The following is a 27,553-nucleotide window of genomic DNA, read 5'->3' on the forward strand; positions in this document are numbered from 1 at the left end:
CCTTATTATAGATTAGAAACATCTGTATGCCGTGTTTCACTAGGCAGTTTGGGAAGAAGATTAATATTTACATGTGCCAAAGTGTTTAAGAGTAGGGATTTTCTCCTCGGTTGTAATACCCATGTTTTTTTAATTCATTTTGCCAACAGCATACTTAATTTGTAGCCTCAATCTGTGCGTTAAATAATCATGTCATTGATTAGATGTCTGGTGCTGGTTTTCACTGCTTTGCTCCTGATTGGATTGGATTTGGTTTCAGCGACAAACCTCAACCAGGATATGGGTTCTCATACACAGGTATGTTATCTTTAATAAATTTATTTATTTCATCTTGATAATGAACTGAATTTTCAGACCGTGATGCAGAAGAAGAATTTCACAAAGAATTTGACAAACTTCTTGATACGCTAAATATCAACTCGCCTTTCTTCCTAGTGATTCAGGTCTTGAGGGAACTTGCTCTAGATTTTATAGAATTTGTTAATATTGTTTTCCTTATACCTGGAAATTGTAATCATTTTTTTTATAATTAACTGTTTATTCATACGAAGGTCGAAAATTGTAATTTTTTGTGGAAAGTTTACTCTTGATGCGCAAATGGATTGATTAATGTTCCTACAGGGATATCTTGTTGGATCATATGGATTGACTTGGGCCCTCAGGAACTCTGATAAAGTCTCCAAGATTGCCATTCTCAACAGTCCGTTGAGTGTTCAATCATCTTTACCTAGCTTGTTTCAAAAACTAAGGTTGGTAATTTGTTTTCTATGGAAGTTACTTTCTCGAGTTAATCTTTTAATATTTCAACCCTCTTCATATTTTGTTGACTCCATTACTGTCAACTTAAATTGACTTCTCTAGAACAGTAACAGTATTGATTTTGTCACTTTTTAGCTTTAGATCAATCAGGATCAATGTGGTTTCATTTTAACATCTAGTGCAGGGTATATAATACTGTTACTCACTGAGTAAATCTCCAATTTTCCAGTATTATGAACTAAATCGTTTGCACATATTCTTCTTTCGGTAGATTCGGTGTAATTGTTCTGTTTTTGTTTCAGAATCCCTCTATTTGGAGAGTTTACGTGTCAGAATGCTATAATGGCTGAACGTTTTATCGAAGCAGGTAGCCCGTATGTATCTCCCTCCTGTTTTTTATAATTTTTATTAGTTATTTTATATTCTTTATTAGTGTAATAGCTCTTCAATTTGCAAAAGGATCGCCATTATTTTTACTATAAAGATTATTATATTTAATTAAAAATAAGAAGATTATATCCACAAATAAAAAATATTAAACGGATCTTTTTTGAATAAAAAATGGGTTAGCATGTTAATTGAAACCCAACCCATTAATTAAACTAGTTAGATAATTGACTCATGGGTCAATTTAAATTTGAATTTTTTGGACCGTGTCGACATATTGGATCATTTATTGAGAAGAATATATTTTCATACATATTTAATTTTAAACTTCTTTTCAAGGATGTTGGAAATCAGAGAGAGAGAGAATCATCCAAACCAGTCCCGAAACCTTGTGTCTAGAGCAAATGCAAAGGCAATCTTACAGATGATAGCTGCAAGTCTACGAAGTTTAGCCATGGCTGCCTCGAGTAATTCAATCTTTTATAATCCCATTGGGCGAACCCACAACCTAAAGGACCTTGTCCACCTACTCCGCCTTTACAAAGCTCGCGCTTTGGCGGTGGCATCGGCGTTGAAGACGGCAAGGTCGACGAGAGGGCAAATTATTGGGTCAGGTGATCGAACTCAGAGATAGGTCCGGATATTAATAAAATATTATTTTAAATTTAGCGCAAGTAAAGCGCAGGTAAAGCTTAAGTAAAGCGCAGGTAAAGCGCAACTAAAGCGCAGGTAAAGCGCAACTAAAGCGCAAGTCAAAAAGCGCAAGTAAAGCGCAGGTAAAGCGTAGGTAAAGCGCAAGTAAAGCATAACTAAAGTGCAAGTCAAAAGCGCAAGGTGACGCGGCAAATTTTTATTGGATGTCCGAACTTATTTTTGGCCTCCGGTCACCTGACCCAATAATTTTTCCGACGAGAGGGTCCCAAATCGGCCTCGTCGAATCCGCCTAGCCTCCCACTGTCAAGTCATAGGAAAAATGAGCGGTTGTCCTCATCTATCCCTTCGAAGGCCATCTCGGTGACCTTCGCGTCTTCCTCACCAAACGCTCCTCAAACTTGTCTTCCCACTCCAGTCGTCTCTCTCTCTCTCTCTCTCTCTCTCTACGTTTTAACTAATTATCATAACTAGACATACTTTTTTTTTTCAGGCCAGTGGGGGCATGTGTCCTCATGTTTTCTGCCACTGATTAGTAGCCAAAACCCAACCAACAGACTAAGATGAGCTGCATGATGTGTTGTCACATTCATTTTCCTTTTCTTCATTAAAGCCACTTGAAAAGGATTTACCTTCAGAGTAAGCTTTTTGGAAGTTTATCTAGGAAAATTAGTTGTGGATTGAGTAGATTGGAGCTCAAATGCTCAAAGTATGTAGGGGGGTCGTTACTCAACCCTGTCGATCTCGCACACACTGTTCACTCTCTTTCGCTCGATTGCCTCGCTCCTATCACGATTTATAAGGCGATACGAACCCTTCAAATTTCCCTCGTTATGATAATGGCGGAACCCTCTTCGTATTCATCCCCGATGCTAAATACCGAATTCGACACAGCGGATTCAGTTGAATTGACTTTGTCCATTCGATTATATCTTTTTATTTTATTTTATTTCCGGATATTACATATGAACCCTCCTTAAATATGGAAATCATATAGCACTGTAATCACTGATCTAAATTTGGTGAGATGACAACTTCTGTACTCCGAAGCACATAATTAGTATATCCATGCGTTGAAAGATGTAACTTGGTGATGCACTGATCATGGCCATCATACGAATAAAATTATGCAACTCTCGTGCCATGCTATCCATGTATGATCTGCAAAAATATGAATTTCTGGTGGACATTATGATTAATTTCTTCTATTTTGTTTCTTCATTGAGTTACAAGCAGCTTTTCATATGGTATTGAAGTTCTATGAAGCTTTACCTTGGTTATAAGACTAATAAATCCTGATCCCATTTCTTTATATTTTTTCACAGTTACGTACTGAAGTTGGAGAAGGCTGATGTTTATCGGCTACCTTACTTGGCAAGCAGTGGCCCTGGGTTTGGTTAACATCCTACATCTTTTCTACAATATTGTTTTTTTCTTTATTTGCGTTGCATGTTATTTTGTATGTATTTTCTGATGTGTGACCTTGCATGTGAATACAAAAATAGAGGATATTATTTCATATTCAAAGATTTTATAGAGAATTGTAAGAGGAAATAAAGTAATGCAATATCCAAGCATATAAATCTAATTCCTGTTTATTTAATCCTTTATGAAAAATAATTCAGCTAGACAACATATTTCATGCAATGGCTCATCATAGCCCAACAATCTCATTGCTGAATATTTCCAACATATTTATGTAACGCTTAACGCTTATAAAAAGGCTACTGCATTCTATCATGCAGTTTTATAAAGAAATCAGATAAGATATAGCATTTAACATTATGTAAATCAAAACTTCTAATAGGCTATAAATGAATTGTGTAGGCTGAGTATAAATTGTTCATGCCCGTTCATTTATTGTCTTATCGAGTTTGAGTCAAGTTTTAACATGATCAAAGATTCAAAATATTATTCAATTTTGTTTATTAATATTCTCATTTACTTTGAGCCATTATTGAGCTTTAATTGAACCTAATTAATTAATTGTAAGATGATATTGATTAAAAATAAATAAATACTTATGATAAAGGTACTAATAAAGCATTATTTATAATATTTTATGAATAATAAATTTAGAATTTTAATATTTTCATTTAGCTATTTTTTCAATATTTTTTTAATTAAAAAATAACATTTTGATTTTTAATTTATCTATCTGCTATGTATTTAATATTTTTATCAAATATTATTAAAAAATAAAATTAGATTGTTAAGCTGTTTATCTAGTTATTTGTCCAATATTTCCATTATATTTCATGTTCTAGTAATAGAAATAGTTTTTTAAGTGCAGTAAATATAAAAAAAATGATGGAATAAGTTATCTATCATTAAATTAATATTTTATCAAGCACTTAAAATATTTATTTATTAAACAAACAAACATGCTTATAAAAATAAATGAATAATTGGCCAATGTTAAAGTTTGTCTATTCAATTTTTCAATAAATGAATATATGACGCCTTATATAAATGAATAATCAACCAGTTCGAGATTGGGTTAATTTCCAAATAAAATGGCGAAGCAAGTGCAACTAACCATTGGTTCTATAGGTCGTCTTAATCGTTTTGTCTAATTCCATGTACTTTTTTGTGGAGCATCTTCACTTCTAAACATTAGTACCATTGGAAAAATAATATTGCCATACCTTTGTTGTTGCAGCTATATGACTATAGAAAATCTTTATTCAGTCAACTTCCTTGACAAATTTTGAATATTAGGTTAGAATACACAAATAATGTGTCTTAATTTGCATTTCATTAGGGATACATAAATGTATTTCATCACGGTATCCTTTTTGGTTACATAACAATAATAATATCTTTTATGCTTTGTAGCACTGCTTGAAGCAGCAAGAAAAGCAAATTTCAGGGACATATTGAACAGAATAACAACCGGATTGTCATCTGCAAAGTACCAACCTGCACCTTTCTTCACTGAAATTTTTTTGTTGTCTTTATTTCGAGCATTCAGTTATGATATATGTTATATACACTGAATAGGAAAATTTCTAGCAACAATTTTTTTCAGAGCCAGCTATTACTGCACACTTGTCATGTACAACATTATTTTATTTATTTCAAATAGATTTATTAAGAAAATCAACATAATGGGAAGGAAGATATTCTTGCCATATTCATATTCTCAAGAAAAACTGCTGCTCCTCTGGCCCACTAAAGCCTTCATGGGCATTGAAAGACCTCAGATTTGAGATGAATTGATGTGTGGTACCGGTTGTGTATACATGAAAATCATATAAGTCAAAGTCAAAGTAGTTAGCATGATCAAAGAAGATATTTGAAGTCATTAGAAATGGAATCAAGTCATTCAAATTCGTCTCATACGGTTGATTCAATGAAGTTTAGTGAAGATTCTACGAGGCTAGATGGCCAAATATTAAATTTACTTATTGTAATCACTATAATCAAAAACTGATTTTATTTATATCAAGTTGCCGCCTTGAAAAGCCAACAATAAAAGTCAGCTAAATTCATCATGTTAATATTATTGACCCCTAAGAAATATCAGACGAGGAAGGCCAGCGCATCTGACGAGACTGATGGTTGACTGACGTGATGCCATATGAGCGAGATCGATAGGCCCCGACACCGAGTAAAATCACTCGAAATGATCTCTGATTGCAAAATGCATTGCGCTGTTGCGAATGGAACATCGAAAGTAGTCAAATGAGATCCCTTGTGAGCAAATCGAGCGAAGACGAACGAAAGCACTAAAATCGGGTGAAGACGTTGCCCGAGGGATCTCTATTCTGGAAACATAAAGTGCGAGTTTGTCTTGAACATGTCAAAACTACAGAGAAGATAGCCACATTGCTCGGGTGCCGGCACAATAAAATCGATAAGAAAATCTACCCAAGCTTGCAAATCAAGTCGAAGATCGACGTATGTGAGCGATGAAATCTTAGCAAGCGGATCAACGAGCATATTTATTTATCTGAAAGTTAAAATTTGCAACATCAAAGGTGGACCCCACTAGATACGCGCTCATCGCTGCGAGAAAGAACCTATACATGTTTTTCTTAGCGTTATAAGTGGAGGCTCATTGGCGAAGTGTGTGGTGCAGCAAGTCAACTTGTGAGCGATGTGCTCCTCATTGTATGACAAATCTTGTACACATTTTTCTTAGCATGGTGGTAGGAGCCTCATTAGTTGCTTTTGCAATGCAAACAAGTATTTTGAGCTGACATAAATTTCTCATGCATATACACCATACATGCCTTTTTTGGCGGGTGGGTTTTAAAATTCAAGTCACAGTGTTACCCTACATTGGCCATATGCGCTTTTCTTAGAGCGGTGGTTAGGCCCAAAACCTCAAACCCCTCGAATCTCCCCCATATGCCCGATTGCCAGAATTTCCATTGAAATTTGAGGCTTAAAAAAGAAAAATGCACAATAGGGGACCTAAATACCCTATAAGGAACAAAACTTGCATTATAAGGACTTGGTAATTTGCAAAATTTACTTACCTAAACAATAAAAAAATAAATTAAATATTTAAAAATAAAATGTAAATCGCACGAGAAATAATGCAAATAGAGAACACATTACAAGATGTATAGGGAATTGAATTAATATAATGAATTAGCTTAAGCACGAATATAATTCCAGAACTTTCTAAGACATAAAAACCCACAATTCAAGCTTGCATGAAACCCAAGAGAAGTCAATTGAATGTTGGATTGCATGAAATGAGCTCCTTCATTCATCAGATATATATTGGGAGGGAAAATGCTCTTGTGGTTCCCGCTTAAGTAAAAGAAAATATTATTAAAATTAGAAGTACAATATGTTTAAAATGTGATGAACTTGTGCCAGTACCCACCCCATATTCATTCCCTATATCGCCTTAGCCACCAAATATGTAATATTTTGTGCAAGCGGATAGAATGCAACGATAAAAATCTCTAAAAATGTGCAATATACTAAAATACAATAGTCAAACACTGTCTTTTTTTCCACCGGATCCATAAACTTCTCATACAAGACTAAAGAAGGTAACTCAAAAATTTTAAATTAAAAAATACGAAGAAAAAATGCAAGTTTGTATGATGTTATTTGTACGAATTTCACAAAATGATTTTTAAATTTTCAGTATCTATTTTTAGTACAACTTTAAACATCTTTGCACCATGCACTTAACTTTTTGTGCATTCGTATGACATTTGTATATAACATCCGGTGTGAAAGTTCGTTAGGGATGTTAAGCCCTTATGAACTAGTCCGAGGCTAACTGAGAGGTGGGTGAATTGGTTATATTTAAAAAAAAATTCAAACAAAAATCACGATCTAAATCATATGAACACCCACATAAAAATAAAGTGCGGAAATTAAAATGCGGAAGCATAATAAGAAAGAGCACACCATATTTTATAGTGGTTCGGTCAACTAGAACTACGTCCACTCCTCGTAGCCTCTCCTCCGGGTATTGCACTAAACTCAATGACTCTCCTTTTGCTCCCACAACAAGGTGGAAAAGTCTTTACAAACTCCTTTCCACCGACTCCGGCGAGTCAGAGAACCTGACATCCTTTCGCTTCCTCTTGAAGTAGGCAGAGAACCTCAACCTCCTTTTGTTTCTTCCTGAAGCAGACAAAGAACATCGATCGATCGTTGAAGTAGACATCTCTAGAACCTCAAAGGAACCAGGAACGATGACCGAAGAAGGCGACTTGGATCCTTATTTGGATCAACCTTTGTGAACCCCTCACAAACTCCTTACGAGATCCACTCTCTCCCTTCCAAGCTCTCCCTCTCCTTCTCTTGGCTCTCTCAGATCAGTCAGGACAACAACAAAAGTTCTAATCTTGGCTAAACAAGAGATCTTATATGGAAGGGCTTAAAATGTGCCCCAAATTGCAACTAACAGTCAAAGATCGTCCAGGATGATCAACAAATCGATCGTGTACGATCAGTACATATTCATTTCATTCGGCCAGGACAATCTGGGAGGGCTGGATGATTAGAAAACTTGTTTGTTCTAATCATCCAGAACGATGTGGACACGTCCTGTACGATTAGTTCAAAACTTTAAATATTATTCAGAACATCGCTCTGTTCGGTCAGATTTTACATGTTGGATGATAAAAAAATAACCTATCGTTCAGGCCGATTCTTGGATCGTCCTGTACAATTAGTTCAAATAAATAAATATCGTCCAACACATTGTTCTGTCCGTGCAGGATGATTCATGAAGAAATTAAGGTTTGTTTAACTGATTGTCCAGGACGATCCTGCGATCGTCCAAGACGATATGATCGATCAATTAAATCTTAATTGCTTTCTTTAATCATCAAACTAATTTAGGCATAATTGTAATGCATCATCCTGGATAATGTCATGTACGATGTCTAAAATTAATAACATTCCTAAAAGAGTTAGCGACTGATTCTTTCTGATTTAAGCCTATCATCCAAGACGATGTGAATATCGTCTAGGATGATTTGCTTAATTCGGCTGTCTTAATAAGGATGCCCTAATTGAAGTTTCTATTTTTAATCGAACATCCAGGATGATTTTGGATCGTTCTGTACGATGTGATAAAATATAGAAAAACTTTTAAGCCTATAGAATTTCTCCTCCTAAGTGTGTATGTGCAAGATTACTTAGCATCATGATTCACATTATTACATTTGACTCAAGAAAGGTAAAAATACTAAAAATATACTTACAGAATGCCTCAGTCCTAATCTACCCAATTTTGAGTTGACTTGATTTGCTATTGATCTTGTGGACCTAAAACATTATTAGGCAGGGCAATAGTACAAAAACAGAAATGCCAGAAATGTTTGCTATCATCAAAATTATAATTTTTTAGTCCAAATTTTCAACAATCTTCCCATTTTTGATGATGACAAATATTTAGTAGGAAATTCAACTTAAGCAGTTAAATGAAACATAACGTAAAAGAAAATTTTATGAACCAAGAAATACAAATTTTACTAAAATCAAACAGGTGTTACAAGCACTAAACGATAGTAATATGAAAAAAAATAACAATACAATAAAATAACATGAACACAGTAACACTACTCTCCATTTTGACATCACAAAAAAGAGAAAATAGAAAAGAAATACATAATAGAAATACAAAATATAAATTAACAACATCACAAAAAATATCACAAGAAAAACATTCTATAAGTACGAAGGGCCTTGATCATTAAGAGATGGTTGAAAGAAACTAGAAATGGCAGCGAACTGCTCTCCAAACCAAGCCATATCCTGGTTGTGTTGCTGCTGCTGGTGTGTCACGTACGCATCAAATCTAGCAATATCTTCCTCATGTTGTTGCTCCTGTGCAACAACGTAAGAGTCGAACCTAGCCTCCCACTGGTCAAAGCTCTCCACCAGTTGATCCAGCTGTGACTGCTAGCGGATTGGAATAGGTGTAGGAGCAGGTGCAGGAGCAGCTTCCCCCTCAGCTCCCTTAACCTCCTCATGCTTTGGATGGAGACGAGTGCTATGAAGAATATGGAAGCAGCTGTTGGTGTATAAGACAAGATGAAAATCAAGTGGGGCAGGATATTGAAAATTGTATTTGTTTTTCTGGACGTAAGCTATGATGTGTCCTAAGGTAAGGTTAGACTTTCTTCTGTGTCTGGATCCCTAATACTAGTCAGATGCTACAGTGTATAAAAAAAGAAGATCAGCGGCATTAAATTCCCTATGGGCTATTATCTAAAAGGTGGTGATTGAAAGGGGGGAGTGATGTAGACATGATCATCAGCCTTTGGGATTACTGAGGTGCGAAGTACATTTTGGATTATCCTAACATCTTTGACTAAGGTGTTAGACGCCCCATCATGATAGAAGACATGTGTGTTCCTCAGAAGGTCGTTGGCAGGAGCTCGTCGTAATCAGAATCTTGAGACAATATGTGAATCTTGTCTCCAATAGTGGACAATTGGAGGAGTTCATGGCAAATCCTAATAGGTAATCTCTGCAGGTCGTCGATTTACATAGGATTGAAGGGCAGTGTAGGTGGAGTTGATCCTAAGGCTCGCAAAGAATTTATATAGGAGTTCAGAGTTGAAAGGGAAAGCAAGTGTCAAAATGAAGGCGAGGGTGGTGTGAGAGAACAGATTCAAGACCGGGTACATGAGTGTGCAAGGGTTGACGGTCCTTGAGAGTGTGATACCAATAGTCTTGTATGAAAATAGGCGGCTTGGTCAGCCGCCTCAGTGAAACGAGGGTCGACAGAGGCCCTCGAGGAGTTGTCGGTCGCCATTCTAGACCGTTTTCTACCAGTCATGTACATGAATTTGGAGCTTGACGGAGAAGGAAAGAAGAGGTGAAGTTTTGAGAGTGAGGAAAAATGTTTGAATGGCCTGTGTATAAAGAATCAGCCACATCGTCCAGGACGATTGAATAATCGTCGATTGAATAATCGTCCAGCACGATCAGGCGAAATTATAATGTCTGTGATGATCGGTCAAAAAGGTCGTCTTATCATCCAGGTTGAGCATACATCATCCAGGACGATCAGACATCGTTTGGGATGATTAAAATCAGGTGATCGTCCCGATGAGTCAGCCTGAACAACCGTTGACGAAATGGATCGTCCAGGACGATTAGGTGGATCGTCTAAGACGATCGACAATAATGGATCATATAGGCCGAATTTAAAATGTGTAACCGTTTTTTCCACGTGTATCGTCCAGGACGAACATGTGTATTGTTCAGGACGATCAGAGATAATTGATCAGGATTTGGTCAGATCGTCCAGGATGATCTCAAATAATTGACTCAGAACAGCCGTCAGATGGAAGATGAAGGGTGGACTGATGATATCGTTTATGATGATTTGAATATCGTCCAAGACGATGTGATAAAAAATACAAGATTTTGGAGATGGATGGAGATGATCAAAGTAGGCCCTACAACTCAAAAGACCAGTAAAAATAAAAAATAACGCAATGAAAAGACTATAAAATAACAAAAAAGAATGAAAAACACTTTTTTATCAAAGCAAGAATATGATAAATTTTTCATGTGATTGAATTAAAAATTTATAATAAAATAAGTTAACATCGTCGAAATTCGAAAAACAGTAGAACAACCGATCCTATTAACACTAGCTCGACCTGAACAATCGTTGACGAAATGGATCGTCCAGGACAATTAGGTGGATCGTCCAGGACGATCGACAATAATGGATCGTACAGGCCGAATTTAAAACGTGTAACCATTTTTGCCACGTGTATCGTCCAGGACGAACATGTGTATCGTTCAGGACGATCATAGATAATTGAGCAGTATTTGGTCAGATCGTCCAAGATGATTTCAAATAATTGACTCAGATCAGCTGTCATATGGAAGATGAACGGTGGATTGATGATATCGTTCATGATGATTTGAATATCGTCCAAGACGATGTGATAAAAAATTGATGATTTTGAAGATGGATGGAGATGATCAGAGTAGGCCCTACAACTCAAAAGACCAGTAAAAATAAAATATAAAGCAATTAAAAGACTATAAAATAACAAAAAAGAACGAAAAACACTTTTTATCAAAGCAAGAATATGATAAATTTTTTTATGTAATTGAATTAAAACTTTATAAGAAAATAAGTTAACATCATCGAAATTCGAAAAACAGTAAAACAACCAATCCTATTAACACTAGCTCGGCCTGAACAATCGTTGACGAAATGGATCGTCAAAGACGATTAGGTGGATCGTCCAGGACGATCGACAATAATGGATCATACAGGCTGAATTTAAAACGTGTAACCGCTTTTGCCACGTCTGACGATCACAAATAATTGAGCAGGATTTGATCATATCGTCCAGGACAATGTGGATCGTCCAGGATGATCTCAAATAATTGACTCAGATCAGCCGTCAGATGGAAGATGAAGGGTGGATTGATGATATTGCTCATGATGATTTGAATATCATCCAAGACGATATAATAAAAAATTGAAGATTTTGGAGATGGATGGAGATGATCAGAGTAGGCCCTACAACTCAAAAGACTAATAAAAATAAAAAAATAAAGCAATGAAAAGACTAAAATTACAAAAAAGAATGAAAACACTTTTTTATCAAAGCAAGAATATGATAAATTTTTCATGTGATTGAATTAAAACTTTATAAGAAAACAAGTTACCATTGCCGAAATTCGAAAAACAGTAGAACAATTGATCCTATTAACACTAGCTCGGACTTCTTACAGGGCAAACCATCTTTTGAAAATAAAGATCTAACTCAGAAAAAACAATTGGATAAGAAAAAGTTATCTGTTCAAAATTTCGTTCAAGAAAAATATCTTATAAAGTAATATACCAAAGTAATTAGTAACAATCATGAATTTCGAAATGAAGTCTTTGAAAATATCATATGCGCACCTTTTTAGTATGGTGGGAGGAGCCTCGTTAGTGGCTTGTACAATGCAAATAGATTTGGGCTGACAAAAACTTGTATAGCGTCACGTCGGTTGACTGTTAGTCTCGTCGGATGTGCTCACCTTGCTCGCTGATATTTCTTAGGGGTCAATAATGATTATTAGCTTCTTCAAGGGTTTGTTAATTGTCTTCAATATCATCATCATCATTGAATAGATTGCTTTTAATTCTGACTTATCAAGAAAAAGATTTGCAATCTTCACTATTATCATATCTTTAAGGGGCATAAACCCCATCTTCATCAACATCTCACACTTGTCATCACCTTGCATATAAATGAAGTTTTTTTTATAGAAGTCAAATATTTGTATGCACATAAGTTAAATCTTCAACCCTTTAGAGTAATTTTATTTATCTTCATTGATTGAATGAGTGAATATATGCTCTATTTCCTCTCACAATAAGAGGAAGATGGAACTTGACAAAGAAGTTTTATGACAATTATTTGAAATATAGGTGCTGGAGCTCTGTGAATCAACCATCATATATTCAGATCTCTACCTATCACATAAAGATTTTTTATAACCAAAGTGTTCTAAATATCCTAGGAATTTAGCAAGCTCTATATTAATTATTCATCTTTCTCTTCATATTTGAAAATTTTAAATTTTTATGTGGAGAAATATGTTGAGAGTTTTCTTGAACACATTCTTTACTTAAATATCTTCAAATAATACAAAGAAAATAAAACTAGACAATTACTATTCAACAAATTGAGAATTCATTATAAAATATATATTAAAATTTATCTTGGATTTAAAGAGTGAGTTAAACAATGTAGAGGTGTGTTACTTTTACTTCACTTATCTTCAAGAATAGTATAGACAACAATCTAGAAGTATGAGTCTTCATAATTTTACTTTCTTTATGTCCATATACCCGTAGCTAACATTTAATCTCACATCTCATATACTAGCTTCACTAGCAACCTTGTTTTTAATAACCTAATGCATTATCAGTAATAATCTAAATAATATTTGAAGGCCTAACTAGTAATAACCTAAATAATATTTGAAGGCCTAACCATCATGATTACCTCTTTAATTAAAATCAAAATGACAAATTTATCTTTGTAGTGCCCTTCACAATTAATAACCATTATGAACATTAGGTAATTATTTGCAACACTCATGAAATTTATGAGTAATCATCTTTGAGAGTCAGCCCAACCATCACATACTAAACTAAATCCTTTCTCCTTATATACTCTCTTTGTAAGTTCTATTTTCTTCTAGATATTAAATGCCACTCTCTAATAACTTTGATATAATTGTATTGTATCTAGGTGGAATATAATCAACAAGGTTATTATTCTAAACAAAATTAAATACATTCTTATCAATGTTTAAAACTGCGAAATTAGGTGTTGAACCGTTTTTTGTTCGTGAGGCGTGGTGTAAGCCCCAAGGCGTTTTGAGGCGTGAGCCTCAAAATAAAAAATTGCGTTAAGTGTAAATAAATGTTAAAAGTAAAATTTCATATAATACCCAAATAATATGTTAAAAGATGACATATTATCTTTCTATTAAACTATGAAATAATACAATGACATATGAAATAAAAATTTGCACAAGACATAAAGTGGCTAGTGATAAATTGTATGAAATATATTTGAAAAATAAATATTTCATGAGCAAAAAATTATTAAATATAGAAACTGCATTAAAGTATCATATAACATTAAGTTCAACTTCAAATTCTTTCTTTCTCAGTTCCTTACTCATCGACATTTAATATATAAAAAAAAGATGCAAAGCTGGCAACAACTAGAATTCATCTATATTATTATCACTGGATATTTTTATTTGAGCGTTATTATAACAAATTAATCTCTCCCATGTCTCATCCTGTGGAGTCTAATGTCTCCCAATATGCTTATTCTTCATTTATTTCAGGTATCATCCTCTTTCATAAGTATTTTTCATCAACATAAAGATGAGATTAATACTCCAAATTTTTTAGAGGTGGTGGTTGTGTGCGGCTTTCAAGTGATATACTTGATGCCGGATATGACGGTGGTGGCTTTAGCGAAGGTGACGGGCTGGAGGTTGAGGCAGTTGAGAGGAAGTTGTTAAGGCCAGCCTCAACCAAGTTGAGGTATAAGCCTCATAAAAAAAAATTCAAGGCGTAAGCCTCTAGGCATTTTTCACTTGAATTGTGTAAAGGCGGCCTCAAGACGAGCCTCATATTGCGCAATTTTAAACAATGATTCTTATAATAAGGATGATGCCTTGTAAGGTTGAAAGGAAGTCCAATTGAAAAAAATTTCCTTGCAATTTTATCAAATTTCTCTTGCATCTACAAATTAAATGTCTTTCTCCAATGAATTACTTTTTTTTTTTTGAAGAAATGCATTCAAATTGCATTAAGTAACAATGAAACTAATTACAATTGTTAAAAGGATCACATTCCTCCTTGATTGAATTCAATAACAAGGAATGTTATTAAAAGAAAAGCTATCAAAAAAGAAACTACTTTCCAATGCCATAGTAGCATACAAATTGGCTACTTTATTACAACTTCTATGGGTATGTTGAAAAACAACTTTATGAAAGTCATTTAAGAAGAAGAATTCCTTTGCCGGCCACCTATCCACAAGCCATTTATTCTTTTTTAAAGAATCTTGGATGAAAGTAATAATGTTGAGGTTGTCACTCTCAATAATCACCCCTTTGTACTCAAGCATCCAGCTCCTTATATACTCCCTAACCGAGAAAACAGCCTCCAACTCAAGCTGAGCAATATCCCAATGGACTTTATTCTTCCCAAAAGCAATGATGAATCTACCCTTGTGATCTCTGAAGATACCACTGATTCCAGCACAGTTAGAACTAAGCAATGAAGCATCTACATTAATCTTCATCCAGTCTTTCGGTGGAGGGCACCAAGAATCGTGAGACTCCCTAAGGAGATTAATACCTCAGTTGGAAAGATGTGGACTAGATTTAGTAATGGCCAAAGATAAAGCATTCGCAGCTACCAAAGAACAAGGCAAAGCAGCTTTGCCATGCTTAACATCATTCCGATTCTTCCAAGAGAGGTAGACAATGGTGCAATAGATTTTACAATACAAGGATTCCGAGATGTTAACCTTCTCAGCTCCTGCAAACAGCACTCTAACGATTGGAAAACCGGAATATGGATACCCCACTCAAGTATCTGAGTAATGACTTCAACCACATATTTGCATTGGACCATAATGTGTTCATAGTTCTCAACTGATTGGCAGCCTCTAGCACATGAATCATCCACGGCAATCCTGCGGTACTTAAGAAACAAGTTTGTTGGAATTGCATATTTCCCAAGTCTGCACCATAATATCTCCACTTTCTTGTTAAGCTTGAGTTTATTAAGCCAATTATAATAACCATCATCATCCATATTGAATTTATGTCTCAGTATTTGCTCATAAGACATAGCAGAAAGTGTCTTACCCGAGCACATATTCAGCAACTCCACCCGATCCTCCATACCGAAATCTATCTGAATTTGACTGATCAAAAGGATGAGATCAGGATGAAAAAAATCCTGAAGCAGAACATAATTCCATTGGCCTTCCCTCAATAACAATTGGTGTACATACATCCCTTCCAATGATACACAATCAACAAACATTGGCCACCGATTAATGCACTTGTCTAACAACCAGGCATCATTCAACACATTGATCTTATCACCATTGCGTATTTTCCATCTGGTTATATTCTTCAACTGTCTACCACCATCTAACAGGATTTTCCAGGCATTGGAAGTGACTCTCTTGTGTGTACTGTTCATAATCTCATCCCCATATTTATTTTTAATTGTTCTATGGAATAACGTCTCCGGTTTCTGCATAAAGTCCTAAGCCAGCTTCGATCTCAAAGAACCAATCCTCATTATAGGAGATTGTAGTCCCATTCCTCCCATACTTCTTGGTTTACACAATTCTCCCCATGCCACATAATGCATACTTCGGTTTCCATCAGGTTTGTGCCAAATGAAACTTCTACAAAGTTTTTCCAACTCATACAACATTCTTTTAGGGATCAAAGAATGTGTAATTAAAAAGTTTGGCATAGACAACAAAGAGATTGTAATGAGAGTAATCTTACCTCCCATTGATAATGACTTCTTACCCCAAGCATTGAGTCTATCCATGACATTGCTCAACACTTCTTGAAAATCAGCCATCTTTAATCTGTTAAGAGACATCTTTATCCCTAGATAACTCATCTCCTTAACCACTTTGTAGCCAAACAATCTAACAATCTTCTTCTTTATGTGATATCTGACCACCTTGCCGAAAATAATTTGAGATTTGCTAACATTAATCCTTTGGCCCGTCCATTTGCAAAAGTCTTCAACAATAGCCTTCAAAGCTTTAGCTAAAGCCATGGAGACATGAGAGAAGATTAACACATCATTTGCATAGAGAAGATGTGTAATCCTTGGACCTCTAGGAGAGACTTTAATACCAAGAGTTTGTTTCCTCTGCTCTAAAGAGTTAGACATCAATTGGAAACACATGATGAAGAGGTATGGAGAGAGTGGACATCATTGATGGAAGCCACTTTGAGCATTAGTCCAATCGGAATTCTTCCCATTGATAATAATAGAAAACCTCACATCTACAACACATTCCATGAGAAGGTTAGAAAACAAAGAAGGAAACCCATACCATTTAAGTATTTGGCCAAGTGTAGGCCACCCCATGCTGTCATACGCTTGCTGCTCCATATAGAGCTTCAAGGCCATCAACCCCTTCTTGTTTTTGGATATTTTGAACTTGTGAAAGATCTCCTGAGCCAGCAAACAATGCTAAAAAATTGATCTTCCCGGAATAAAGGTCATTTCCTCTTCAGTAATCATCTTGGAAATACACTTCTTCAATCCGTTAACTAAAATAGTAGCTGCAATCTTATAGTTAGTCATGCATAGGCTGTTAGGCCTGTAATTGGATGGAATTAGAGGGTTTTTTATTTTAGCAATCAAAACTATAAGAGTGTCCTTCCAATCCATATTCATATGGCCATAATTTAGAAAGCATTTAGTAGCATTCCACAAAGCTTCCCAAACAATATCCCAATAGCACTTATAAAAAGAGGAAGTGACTCCATCCATACCTGGAGATCTATTATTCCCCTGCTGAAAAACTGATACCTGCCGTTCATTCACAGAAAATTCTGAACTCAATGCAACTACCTCATCTGAATTCAATTTCTGGTTCTCAGAAATCGATGGCCAACCTGATAATTCACTAGTTATGGACTACCATTTTGCTTCAAAATACTGAATGAAAACCTTCTCAATTTGATCATCTTCCTCTTGCAAGTTATTGTGCACATCTTTAATTTGAACCACTCTGTTACCATTCCTTCTTGCCGTAGCAAAATTGTGAAATAGCTTTGAATTTATGTCTCCTTCCTCATGCCACCTTGCTTTTGCCCTTTGATTCCACCAAGTTGACAGTCTCCTCAATGTCACATTAAGCTTATGAACTTTGCTTCTAAGCACAAGAAGATCATCACCTGACCAATCTTCTCCCACAGCCTCTTTGTTTTGAAGTTCAAGTATTTCCCTTTTCAGATTTTCCTTTAGCTCATTCAAGTCTTTGCACATATTTTTACTCCAAAAAAATAATGCTTTTAGCGTTCTATTAAGCTTCCTTTGTAGGATCATACCTTCATCACCAAAATCATTCTTCCTCCATGAATGGTAACACAATACTCCTAGCCGCTGGATAAGATCTCCATGTATCCTCAAATTTGATGTTCTTCACCTTGAGATGCACCCTTTCATCCAATTTGAAGACAATTGGACTATGATCTGATGCCACTCTTGCTAGATGTCTAGTAAGAGCAAAAGGAAGCTTTTGAAGAGCAACTGAGTTCACCAAGCACCTATCCAGCCTTTCCCAAATCCGAGAGGCTCCTTCCTTGTTGTTGCACCATGTAAACCTTGGTCCAATCATCCAATGTTTCTCACATCATGGAAATCTGAGTTTGTCATAAAACACTTCATATCTCTAGGCCCTTTGGAAAAAAGATAATAAGTCATAATTAACATAATCACGAGGATTATCAATTTGAAATACTTTGCTGTTAGTGTTGAATTATTTTTTTATCATGATAATAAAAGTGAGGAGATTAATGCTGACATCAAATTGTGTGATAACTTATATCATGTCATCCGAGTGCAATTATTAATGAATGTAACAAATTCTATGACTACAGAAATATTGGGATTTTGAAAGGTTCCCCAATGTTAGAAAAATAATTAGAAAATTAGTATAGCATCTAGAATCAATTTTTGGAAAAATAAAACGATGTTTGTCAATTTCACAAGTATAGCATCTAGAAGCATATACTGTTGAATTTTGCAAGAGGGATGCAGTAGCCTATAATGATGTTCCCAAATGAATTCTATATTGAAGATGGAAATGAAGGAACATAACAAGTGGTTTTCATTTTCAAGAAGATATAACCCATCATTTTCTTAATTGTCTCTTCCATATTGAGGTCCTAAAATGAACAATGATTAGCAAAGAAAGTTGCTTTTCTATTGAGTGATTTTATGGATTGATAGAAGATTTATTGCAAAGTGAGGAACATGCAGTATATTATTGAGGATAAATGTGGAAAAAATTGAAATATTTTTTTATCTACAATAATTACTAGAGAACCATCGTTCACTTCTACTTTTTAAATTTTTGGAGCTGGATTTGTATGTTTGGAAAAGGTTGACAACGTGATCATGTGGTTAGTGGTTCCTGATTTTAGAATTCATTTATAAGTATTCATTTATAAGGGATATTATTTAAGGCACTAAAAAAATACAAGATTTAGAAATTATACCATTTTGACTTGGAGAACCTGATTTAGATAAAAATTTCAAAAGAGTTGATAATGTTATCGGTGACCTTCTTTATTTCCACCATAACTTAGAGGTTTTTCGTGAAGTTTTCAATATATTTTTTTATTCGTCTTTTTTTTTTTAAGATAATGTATTAAAGGAATCATGTCTATGACGATGTCAGGTTGTTTTTAATATTTTTTAGTTCATTTTGGTTAAATTTAGCTTTTTTGAAACAGCTGACAGATACATTTTTAAATCCTAAAATCACTGCAAACAAACTGAAATTTTAGCCTTGCATTAGTTATTCTTGACTTTTTTTTTGGAAATGATATACGCTGGTTTATGTTTTTTTCATTTAGATGGCCTTTATCTTTTTCTTAATTTTCGTTTTAACATTTGATAAATGGTGTGAAATTAAGTGTTTTTAAGTAATGCTCCTCTTTTGACAGAAAGGATATGATGTAAAGTGAAAGGTGTTAGTAGAAAATAACTTTGTTGGTGTTAAGATAATAGTTCACGGGAGGAAGAGGGCTCTTGTCCCTGTTCAAGTTTTAACATTGACTGTTGCAACCTCTTCTACAACAAATTATTCATGCTTTTACATGATGGGTGGAGAGGAAAGGCGTGGGCTGTATTCTGAGTATGAATAACAGTCTAGACTACTCCCAACATTTTATATTGTGAGCCCCAACAAAAATCTGATTGCCACCATCTTTTTTCTACGATGATAAGAAACATTTATCTGATCCTTTCAATGCCAGATTTGCTTGTTAGATTGATTTATTGTTATGTGGAAATTTCTTTGTTAGACTAAAGTTGAGCGCACTATGTGTGATTCCCTTTTTTAGAAGATTTTAAAATGAAAGCATTCATGTTTTTGAATTATCCACTATAATTTTTTCATGTTAATTGAACTTGTAGCGTTCTATTTCAACGACTGGCATTGGCTTTAAATCAGCTTATCATTATGATAAATGTAGTAATTTCTTTATTGTTTTGTAATTTGTTGTGATGAATCCAAATTAGATTACTTGGGATTGTGGGACGTGGTCCCTTGTGTGATCTCTATCCAATGCTGCAAAGGATTTCTGAGCAAGAACTAAATTCGAGCCTTCTTCTTCATGCAAAAGTTGTTATTGATTTAGATATTTTTTTTTATATTTTTCTTTGGAACGGCCTATTCACTGCCTAGTTTCTTTCCTTGCTAGATTATTTTCAAGAGACTCTAAAAAAGGTGTTAGTAATTTACCATTTCATGGAATCATGTATGTTGGCTTTAAATAAGTTTATCTTGCTGAGATGTCTGTCGATTTTGTTATGCTTTTATAATTTGCTGTGATGAATCCTAATTGGATTACTTGATATTGTGGGACACAATCCCTCGTGTGATATATTTCTGAGCATGAACTAAACTCCAACATTTTCAGGCATATCATAAAAATTATTATCCTTCTTTTGTTTGCTTGTGGGATCAATCTTTGGAGGTTCTGCAATCAAGTTTGCTTGTAATAAATTGGCTTTTGGAGCAGAAGTGTGGTTGCTTTTCATACCAGTGTCAGCCATTGCGGGTTCCGAAAATTTACACCTCGGCCTTTCTGCGGACCCCTTTTCGTTCTTTCTTTTTCGAGTCGTCAAAGAGAGTTTTAATGCTCAAGTTCTAAGGTAAATTTTTAAAAGGTAGATTGGATTTTGAATTAGACACTACTAGAGATTTTTCCCTCATTTTGCGAGGACTTTATGATCTACGTTCTGGTTCGCAAGCCCCTATTGTTAATTACCCCTCTTGATAACGAGAGAGAACTTTCTATTAAGGCTAGTTATCGAATAGATGTGTAGAGATACGTGGTATCTGATGTATAGTAGCAGCATGGGTTTAGTTTTTGAAAATTAATATTTAAAATTAGAAATTTCCAATCTTACACGTAAAATGGATGGTGGGGAAATGGTGATGGACCCAATCAAGTTCCCATGATTCTGTCATCTCGGGTCATCATGATCTCTGGTCTACTTAGTCAGAGGAGGTAGTCGAACCAATCTGATAAAAGGATCCTTGTCGGCAGCCATGAGTTGCTTTGTTCAAGGGTACCTTGTAGACTTGGGTGGATATTTACTTGGGTATAAATTTGAATCAACTTTAGCTAACAGAGGGCTTTGTGTCCCTCGATTATATCTTATTAATTCATCTCTGAAGGATTTGAAGTCATTAGGGAATATGCTGGCTCTGACTATGCTTTTTGGCGGCGAAACCATCCAGTTCAGAGGGTCCCTGTCATAATTATTTACCTGTGATGTCATTTGATGGCGAAACCACCGGCTAGAAGACATGTGCCACGTCCTTGCTGGCAATAGATTGTTTGAGAATGAATCCTAGTGATATTCTTGACCAGACATTGACTTTTGTGAGTTAGAGTAATTTTAAATTTGTCTACCTCAACAAACTGTTGTGGATGATGGATAGGCTTTGCTTTAAGCATTTAATAATTTATTTCATTTTAAATATCTTAATTTCGTGGTGATTATTTTGGAATTTTGGATTTTCATGACCATTTCAGGAATTTTGGGAGGTATTTTTAAAAATTTTGTGGTTCCCTCTGGTTGAGATTTTTTGCAACACGGCCATCATCGGGTTTCTTATGGGCAATTTTATTTTATTTGTTGAACCCTATCAACTCTGTCGACTTGTCGACAGAGGATCGGGTTTGTCGTTGGCTTTGTGCATTTGTTAATGAATTTTTCTTATAATAAACTTTGAAGGCCTATTATGAACGTATAAAACAAATATCCCATTTGACGCTGCTATTGTAGATTTGTTTGATGGTTCAAGCCATGTCGACTCTTATTTATCCATATATAAGGATCAGACTTGAACTTGAGTTCATTTCTTGACTCACGTAGTATCCTTAGACATCACGTGTGTGCTGACAACACGCTCGCCGAGGCCCATGCGGATGTATACTTTCACATGCTTTTTGCGTAACGTACTTATGTAGCAATTATATGTATGCAGTTTCATAGCTGTATACAACATATTTGTGTGTATGCATGTATGTGTGTCAGCACTCTTTGATGCATGAGGGGGTATTTTAAAATGCTTGACGCTGATCAGATGTGCGAAGGCTCATCATTTGAGTGTATGCAACATTTTGTTCAGAAACTTGTAGATGCCTTCTGTCAGCTTGTACAGATGTTGCATGTTGAGTGGCCCGCAATTTTTATTATTGATTCCCTGCTTTTGCTTACAGGTGAATCGTTGCATTGTGTTATGAGTCGCCCGTTGCTTCTTTCCAGCGAGCTATTATGCGTTGCAAGCTCTGTTTAACACTGTTGCTGGTTCAACACTATGTATTAAAGATCTAACAGCTATTGCATCATATTTGGTGTGAATCTTCCACCATTACTTTACGGGTAGGACCGCTATATGCATTACAAGCCTCCTGCTGTTATCTGCGGGCAAGCAATGCTGGGTGCAGGTCTCATAGCATCATGCGCAAGTGTAGCCGTCGTATGTGCTACTAATTTATATGCATTGTCATAGCCCTGCTACTTTAACTTGTAAGCAAATTGTCGTATACATGGCGATTCTCCTATAGTGATTCGTGGGAGCTCATACCCATTGCAACTCTATTTTGATGTAGGTGTTTGCATTTATTACTGTCTTTCTGCATTCACGTTTAGATACCATGTGATCTGTATGAGGAGCTTCATATAGTTGCTTGCAAGTGGTTGCATTTGTTGTATAATTGTAGTTTTTGCTTGTAAAGGATTAATGCATTTCGCCTAATATTGAGTTGTTGTTAATTGTACAAATGTCCTGGCATTCACTGTATGCTGCATTTATATGTTTGCAAGGAAGTTGACATGTTCATTTATAAGTTGATGTGAGCTGTAGGATAAGCTATATTCAACATTGATTTCCCTATGCGCATTGACTGGAAAGTTGTTATATTCACTTACATATCTTTCAGTGTTCGTGGGGGCTATTGCGTGTATATGTAAAATTGCTATCAATTAATTGCTATTAAAAGTAAGTAGATTACTTTCCTTGCAACTTTCCTGCTTTATTTGCAGGTATACTACATTCTTTGTATATGGCTGTTGGTGAATCATCATGTTCAACGTATGTCAAATTCCTTTACTTGTAAGGTACATATATATTTGCTTGCACGACTAGCGTGAGCACTACATGTCAATTGTCATCATACAAAAGTGTAATGTCTGCTAAGGGTTTTGTATTATACGATTGCAATTAGATTATACGCCCTTTTCAATTTTTATTACTTGTAAGTCATATTGAAAAACCACAAGTTCTTGCAATCGTTTGTTGACGTTTGTTTGGATAACTAGAATTATTAATTAACATTAGCATTTTAACATTATTGGGCATTGGTTAATTTGATGTTCAATTCCCTGTTAATTGTCCAAGTCAAGTTCCATATTGTTCATTTAGGTTCAAATCAAGTCTCTGTTGTTTGTATGAGTTTAGGTCCTCTATTCTCTAATTTCAGCAGCCTCCTGGTATCTCCCCTAAAAAAAAATTTGGGGAGCTAGCCCTTCCCTACCACGCTACGAGAGCACGTAGGATAGGTGTCGGGTGACACTGTGTTCGTAGTCTTCAATCCTACGACGCTACGAGAGCACGTAGGAGTCTTCGAGGTACCTGTTTGAAAATAGGCGTAGTTTTTCTTTCCCCGCTGGCACTGAAGCATGCACGGGTACTTAATTTTGTCCTCGTCATGATATGAGAACGCTTAGAGGCCTACCCGCCTCACATCAAGTGTCGCACCTGGTTCCCTCCCACCACGTAACTAGAGCGCGTAGGGTGGTTCCCGGTGCTATGAGAACGCTTAGAGGCCTACCCGCCTCACCGCAAGTGTCGCACCTGGTTCCCTCCCACCACGTAACGAGAGCGCGTAGGGTGGTTCCCGGTGCTATGAGAACGCTTAGAGGCCTACCCGCCTCACCGCAAGTGTCGCACCTGGTTCCCTCCCACCACGTAACGAGAGCGTGTAGGGTGGTTCCCGGCGCACCGTAAACACCGAAAGCGGGATTTTAAGGTTTAAGGAGTCATACCTTTACGAGTGAAATGATAGTGTCGATGTTGACAATGAGAGCATGAAGATCGAGGTGGCGACAATGGTGAAAACGCACACAAATTCTCTTTTTTTTTCTTGTTTCTATTTTTTGTATTTTAATAACTATATATATATATAGAGAGAGAGAGAGATGTCTATGTGGGGTTTTGAAATGGGTTGGTTGAGTGGGCTAGTTTGGTTGATTGTCTGCTAAGGAGGTCGCTATTATGTGATGTGGTGAGTGTAAAAGAGGAAGTGGGAGAGGAGCTCAGGAATGGTAGAAGGTGTGTGTGGCTGATTGAAGTGGAGTTTAGCTAGGTTTGGTGTGGAAGCAAGCAAACGACTCGGTTGTGTTGTGGATTCGGTGAGATATGGGCTAGCAAGGAGGGAGATCGAAATGCGACTGACGGGTGAGGGGATCTAGTGGAGTGAGGTCCGCTGCAACAGAAGTTTTGGCGCTTTTGAATAGGGACCGGATCGGGAGGTTTCAGGGCCAATCAACTTTTGTTGGGCGTCAGATTCAGTGATGGATGAGCTGTAGGGCTCGTGAATTCCAGAAGGGTAGAGGCGGATGTGGATCGGAGGTTCGGTCGGCAGTGGGAGTGGAGTATGAAGGAGGCGGGTTCAACTGGTTGTGGAGGTTGAAAGCCATGGTGGGAATGAAGGTTTGGGCTGGGTTCTATCGGATAGTGTGTTCGGCAGAGGTAGTTGCCGGTGTTAGGTTGATTGAGTTGCTTGGTCAGATAGAGGAGGAAGGTCGTGAAGTTCTAGCTGTGAGGAAGGTTGAACGAGCTGTGTTTGGCGGATCGAGTGTTGTGAGGCTCGGTCGGCTTCAACTTAAGGCAGAGAGGGTGACAAACGGGCCTTCGGTTGGATAAAAATTGAATCGTCGAAGGAGGCATGTGAATGGATGGCAGAGGAATTTGATTACTGTTGGGCTTCATGTGTGAGGGAAGAGGCAGGATTTGGAGCTTAATGTCGGATTCTATTGGTTGAATCGACGAGAGGAAGGGAATCAAGTGGAGTTTAAGTTAGGGATCAGGCGCAAACATGCAATGTTAGTTGTGCGTTAGTCGTGATCAATAAAGGATATTTGCGAGACCTGGTGTGCATTCGGGATGCAGACCGGGATCAGGATTGGCACTAGAGGTGCGCATGGCTTGCAGAAGATTGGAGCTTGAATTCTTCTATGCGGAAACTAGAAATGAAGAGCGCTTCATCTTCGTTTTATTGATGCGAGCAGAAGCGTGTTCGAGGAGGTTTGCGCAGGAATCCCGCAAGGAGACCCGAATGGTGCCGAATGCACACTGCTTTCATCATAAATTCCGTAGAAATTCAGGAGGATTTAAGCCGGGTTTATATATATGCATTTTTTTATTTGGCTCTTTTTTAAAAAAAAAATTGCTTTAGAGGTCAGTAACCATGGTATTAGAGTTGTTTTATTTATTAATTTTTCTTAATTTGTAAGTCACTTTCTTCATGATAATGATTTTTTGAAGTAGTTGGTTTATGATTTATGAGTTTGATTTCTCATGTGATCTATCTACTATACATTAAGAGAATTTTTAAGAAATGTGCAACTCCAAAACCATTCTGCGTAGGCTACCTTGTGAAATAAGAGTTCTTTTGATTTACTTTTTTAACTTGGATGTGAAGACTACATTGATAGTTTATGATTTAAACTATGGTATTCTAGTAGGAGTCATATTAGAAATGTTGTATGTGATTATAGATAAGAATTTGAAAGATAATATTATAACAATTAATGGAATTAAAGATAAAATTATAATTTTAAATATTGTTGTTGATGTTAACATTATTAGTTTTCTAAGTATTTTTACTCCTCAAATAGGTTTGGATGTGTTCAAAATTAAATTTTAGAATGACTTAGAAGAATTAGTAAAAAAGATTTAAAGAAAGAGTTTTATTTGAGAAGATTTAAATGGATATATTGGTAGAAGGGTAAATGATTTTAAAAGCATTCATGGTGACTAATGAAGGTAGTAAGATCATATTAGATTTTGCTATAGCTTATGATTTTGTAATTGCTAATATTTTATTTAAGAAAAGAGATAAGCATGTCAACACTTATAAGAATGGACTGAAAAGTAGATCGTTTAGATTGCAAATTTTATAAAGTTATTTCAAGTGAAAGTTTATATACACAACATTGATTATTAGTTTTGGATTATAAGATGAAGAGGTAGAATATAAAAAATAAAGTAAAATATTTTAGGATTAGATGGAGGCATTTAAATAATACTAATAAATTTTTTTTTCTTGAGTGATATTTTAGATCTTAAGAGTTTAGCTAATTTTATGTGGGAAAAAATGGCTAATGATATTAAGAATGTTGCTAAAGATGTGATTGGAGTATCAAAGAAAAAAACTTTTAATAGTAAAAAAAATAGTTGGTGGTGGAATAAAAATATGTAATAAAAGATAAAAAATAAAAAACTTTGTTATAAAAATTGATTTAAATATAAAAACTTTTATGATCGGAAAAGATATAAAGAGACCCGTAAAGATTCTAAGAAAACAATATGTGACGCAAAAATTTTAGCTTATAATAATTTATATAATAAATTAGATACTTAGGAGGTTGAAAAATATATGTATAAGCTGGTCAAACAAAGAGAGATGAGTAGTAAGAATTTAGTTTAAGTGAAGTGCATTAAAGATGAATATCAAAAAGTTCTTTTATTAGAAGATAATATTCAACAAAGGTGGATGAGATATTTTGCTAAGCTTTTCAATGAAGATTGTGAGAATCTGATTGACTTTAGCAATTTTAGCACCCTAAATATAAATAAAGATTTTTATTTTTATCAACGTATTAGTGAAACCGAAGTTAGATAGACTTTAAAGAAAATGAAGTGCATAAAAGTTGTTGTACCTGATGATATTATAATAGAGGTGAGTAAATGCTTATTAGATGAAAGAATTTTTTAGGCTTATTGAACTTTAATATTATTTTAAAGATTAAAAAGTTGTCAGATGAGTTGAAAATGAGAATGTTGATTGCTATTTTTAAAAATAAAAGTGATGCATAAGATTGTGTGAATTATAGAGGAATTAAGTTAATGTGTCATACTTTAAAACCATGGGAGAGAGTTATGGAGCATAGGTTATGGCATGTACTAATGTTTCTCTGTGGGCTCCGAAAATTCGGCCCCGGCCTCCACTCGCTGCGCTTTTCTTTTTGCTTGAGTGAGGGAGTTTTAGCTGAATAAGTTCCGAGGTAAATTTTGGAAGGCAGATGGGTTTGTAGATAAGACACTACCCAGAGATTTCGCCCTCATTTTGTGAGGACTTAATGATCTGAGTTCTGGTTTCCTATAGGCGCAAGCCCCTATAGTTAATTACCCCTCCCGATCACGAGAAAGAACTTTCGATTAAGGCTAGTCGTCAATCAGAT

The 27,553-nt window shown here is 35.6% G+C and overlaps 1 protein-coding gene across 5 annotated transcripts in view; it reads left to right on the forward strand.

The window, feature by feature from the left end:
- LOC110114351 (haloalkane dehalogenase 2) overlaps positions 1-27,553 on the forward strand; it is a 56,927-nt gene that overhangs the window by 24,395 nt on the left and 4,979 nt on the right. For 3 of the 5 annotated variants that reach the window (XM_028700994.1, XM_028700997.1, XM_020847203.2), the window contains 6 exons: positions 204-297; positions 367-443; positions 622-749; positions 1,062-1,133; positions 3,123-3,193; positions 4,636-4,711. In XM_028700994.1, the coding sequence (XP_028556827.1) occupies positions 204-297; positions 367-443; positions 622-749; positions 1,062-1,133; positions 3,123-3,193; positions 4,636-4,711 (518 nt within the window). Of the gene's footprint in view, positions 1-203; positions 298-366; positions 444-621; positions 750-1,061; positions 1,134-3,122; positions 3,194-4,635; positions 4,712-19,512; positions 19,740-22,305; positions 22,325-27,553 lie in introns of those variants that run through there. The other 2 variants (XM_028700998.1, XM_028700995.1) reach the window with 2 other exon arrangements.

The sequence above is a fragment of the Dendrobium catenatum genome, unplaced genomic scaffold, assembly GCF_001605985.2.
Source record: "Dendrobium catenatum unplaced genomic scaffold, ASM160598v2 fragScaff_scaffold_146, whole genome shotgun sequence".
NCBI classification, from domain to species: domain Eukaryota; kingdom Viridiplantae; phylum Streptophyta; class Magnoliopsida; order Asparagales; family Orchidaceae; genus Dendrobium; species Dendrobium catenatum.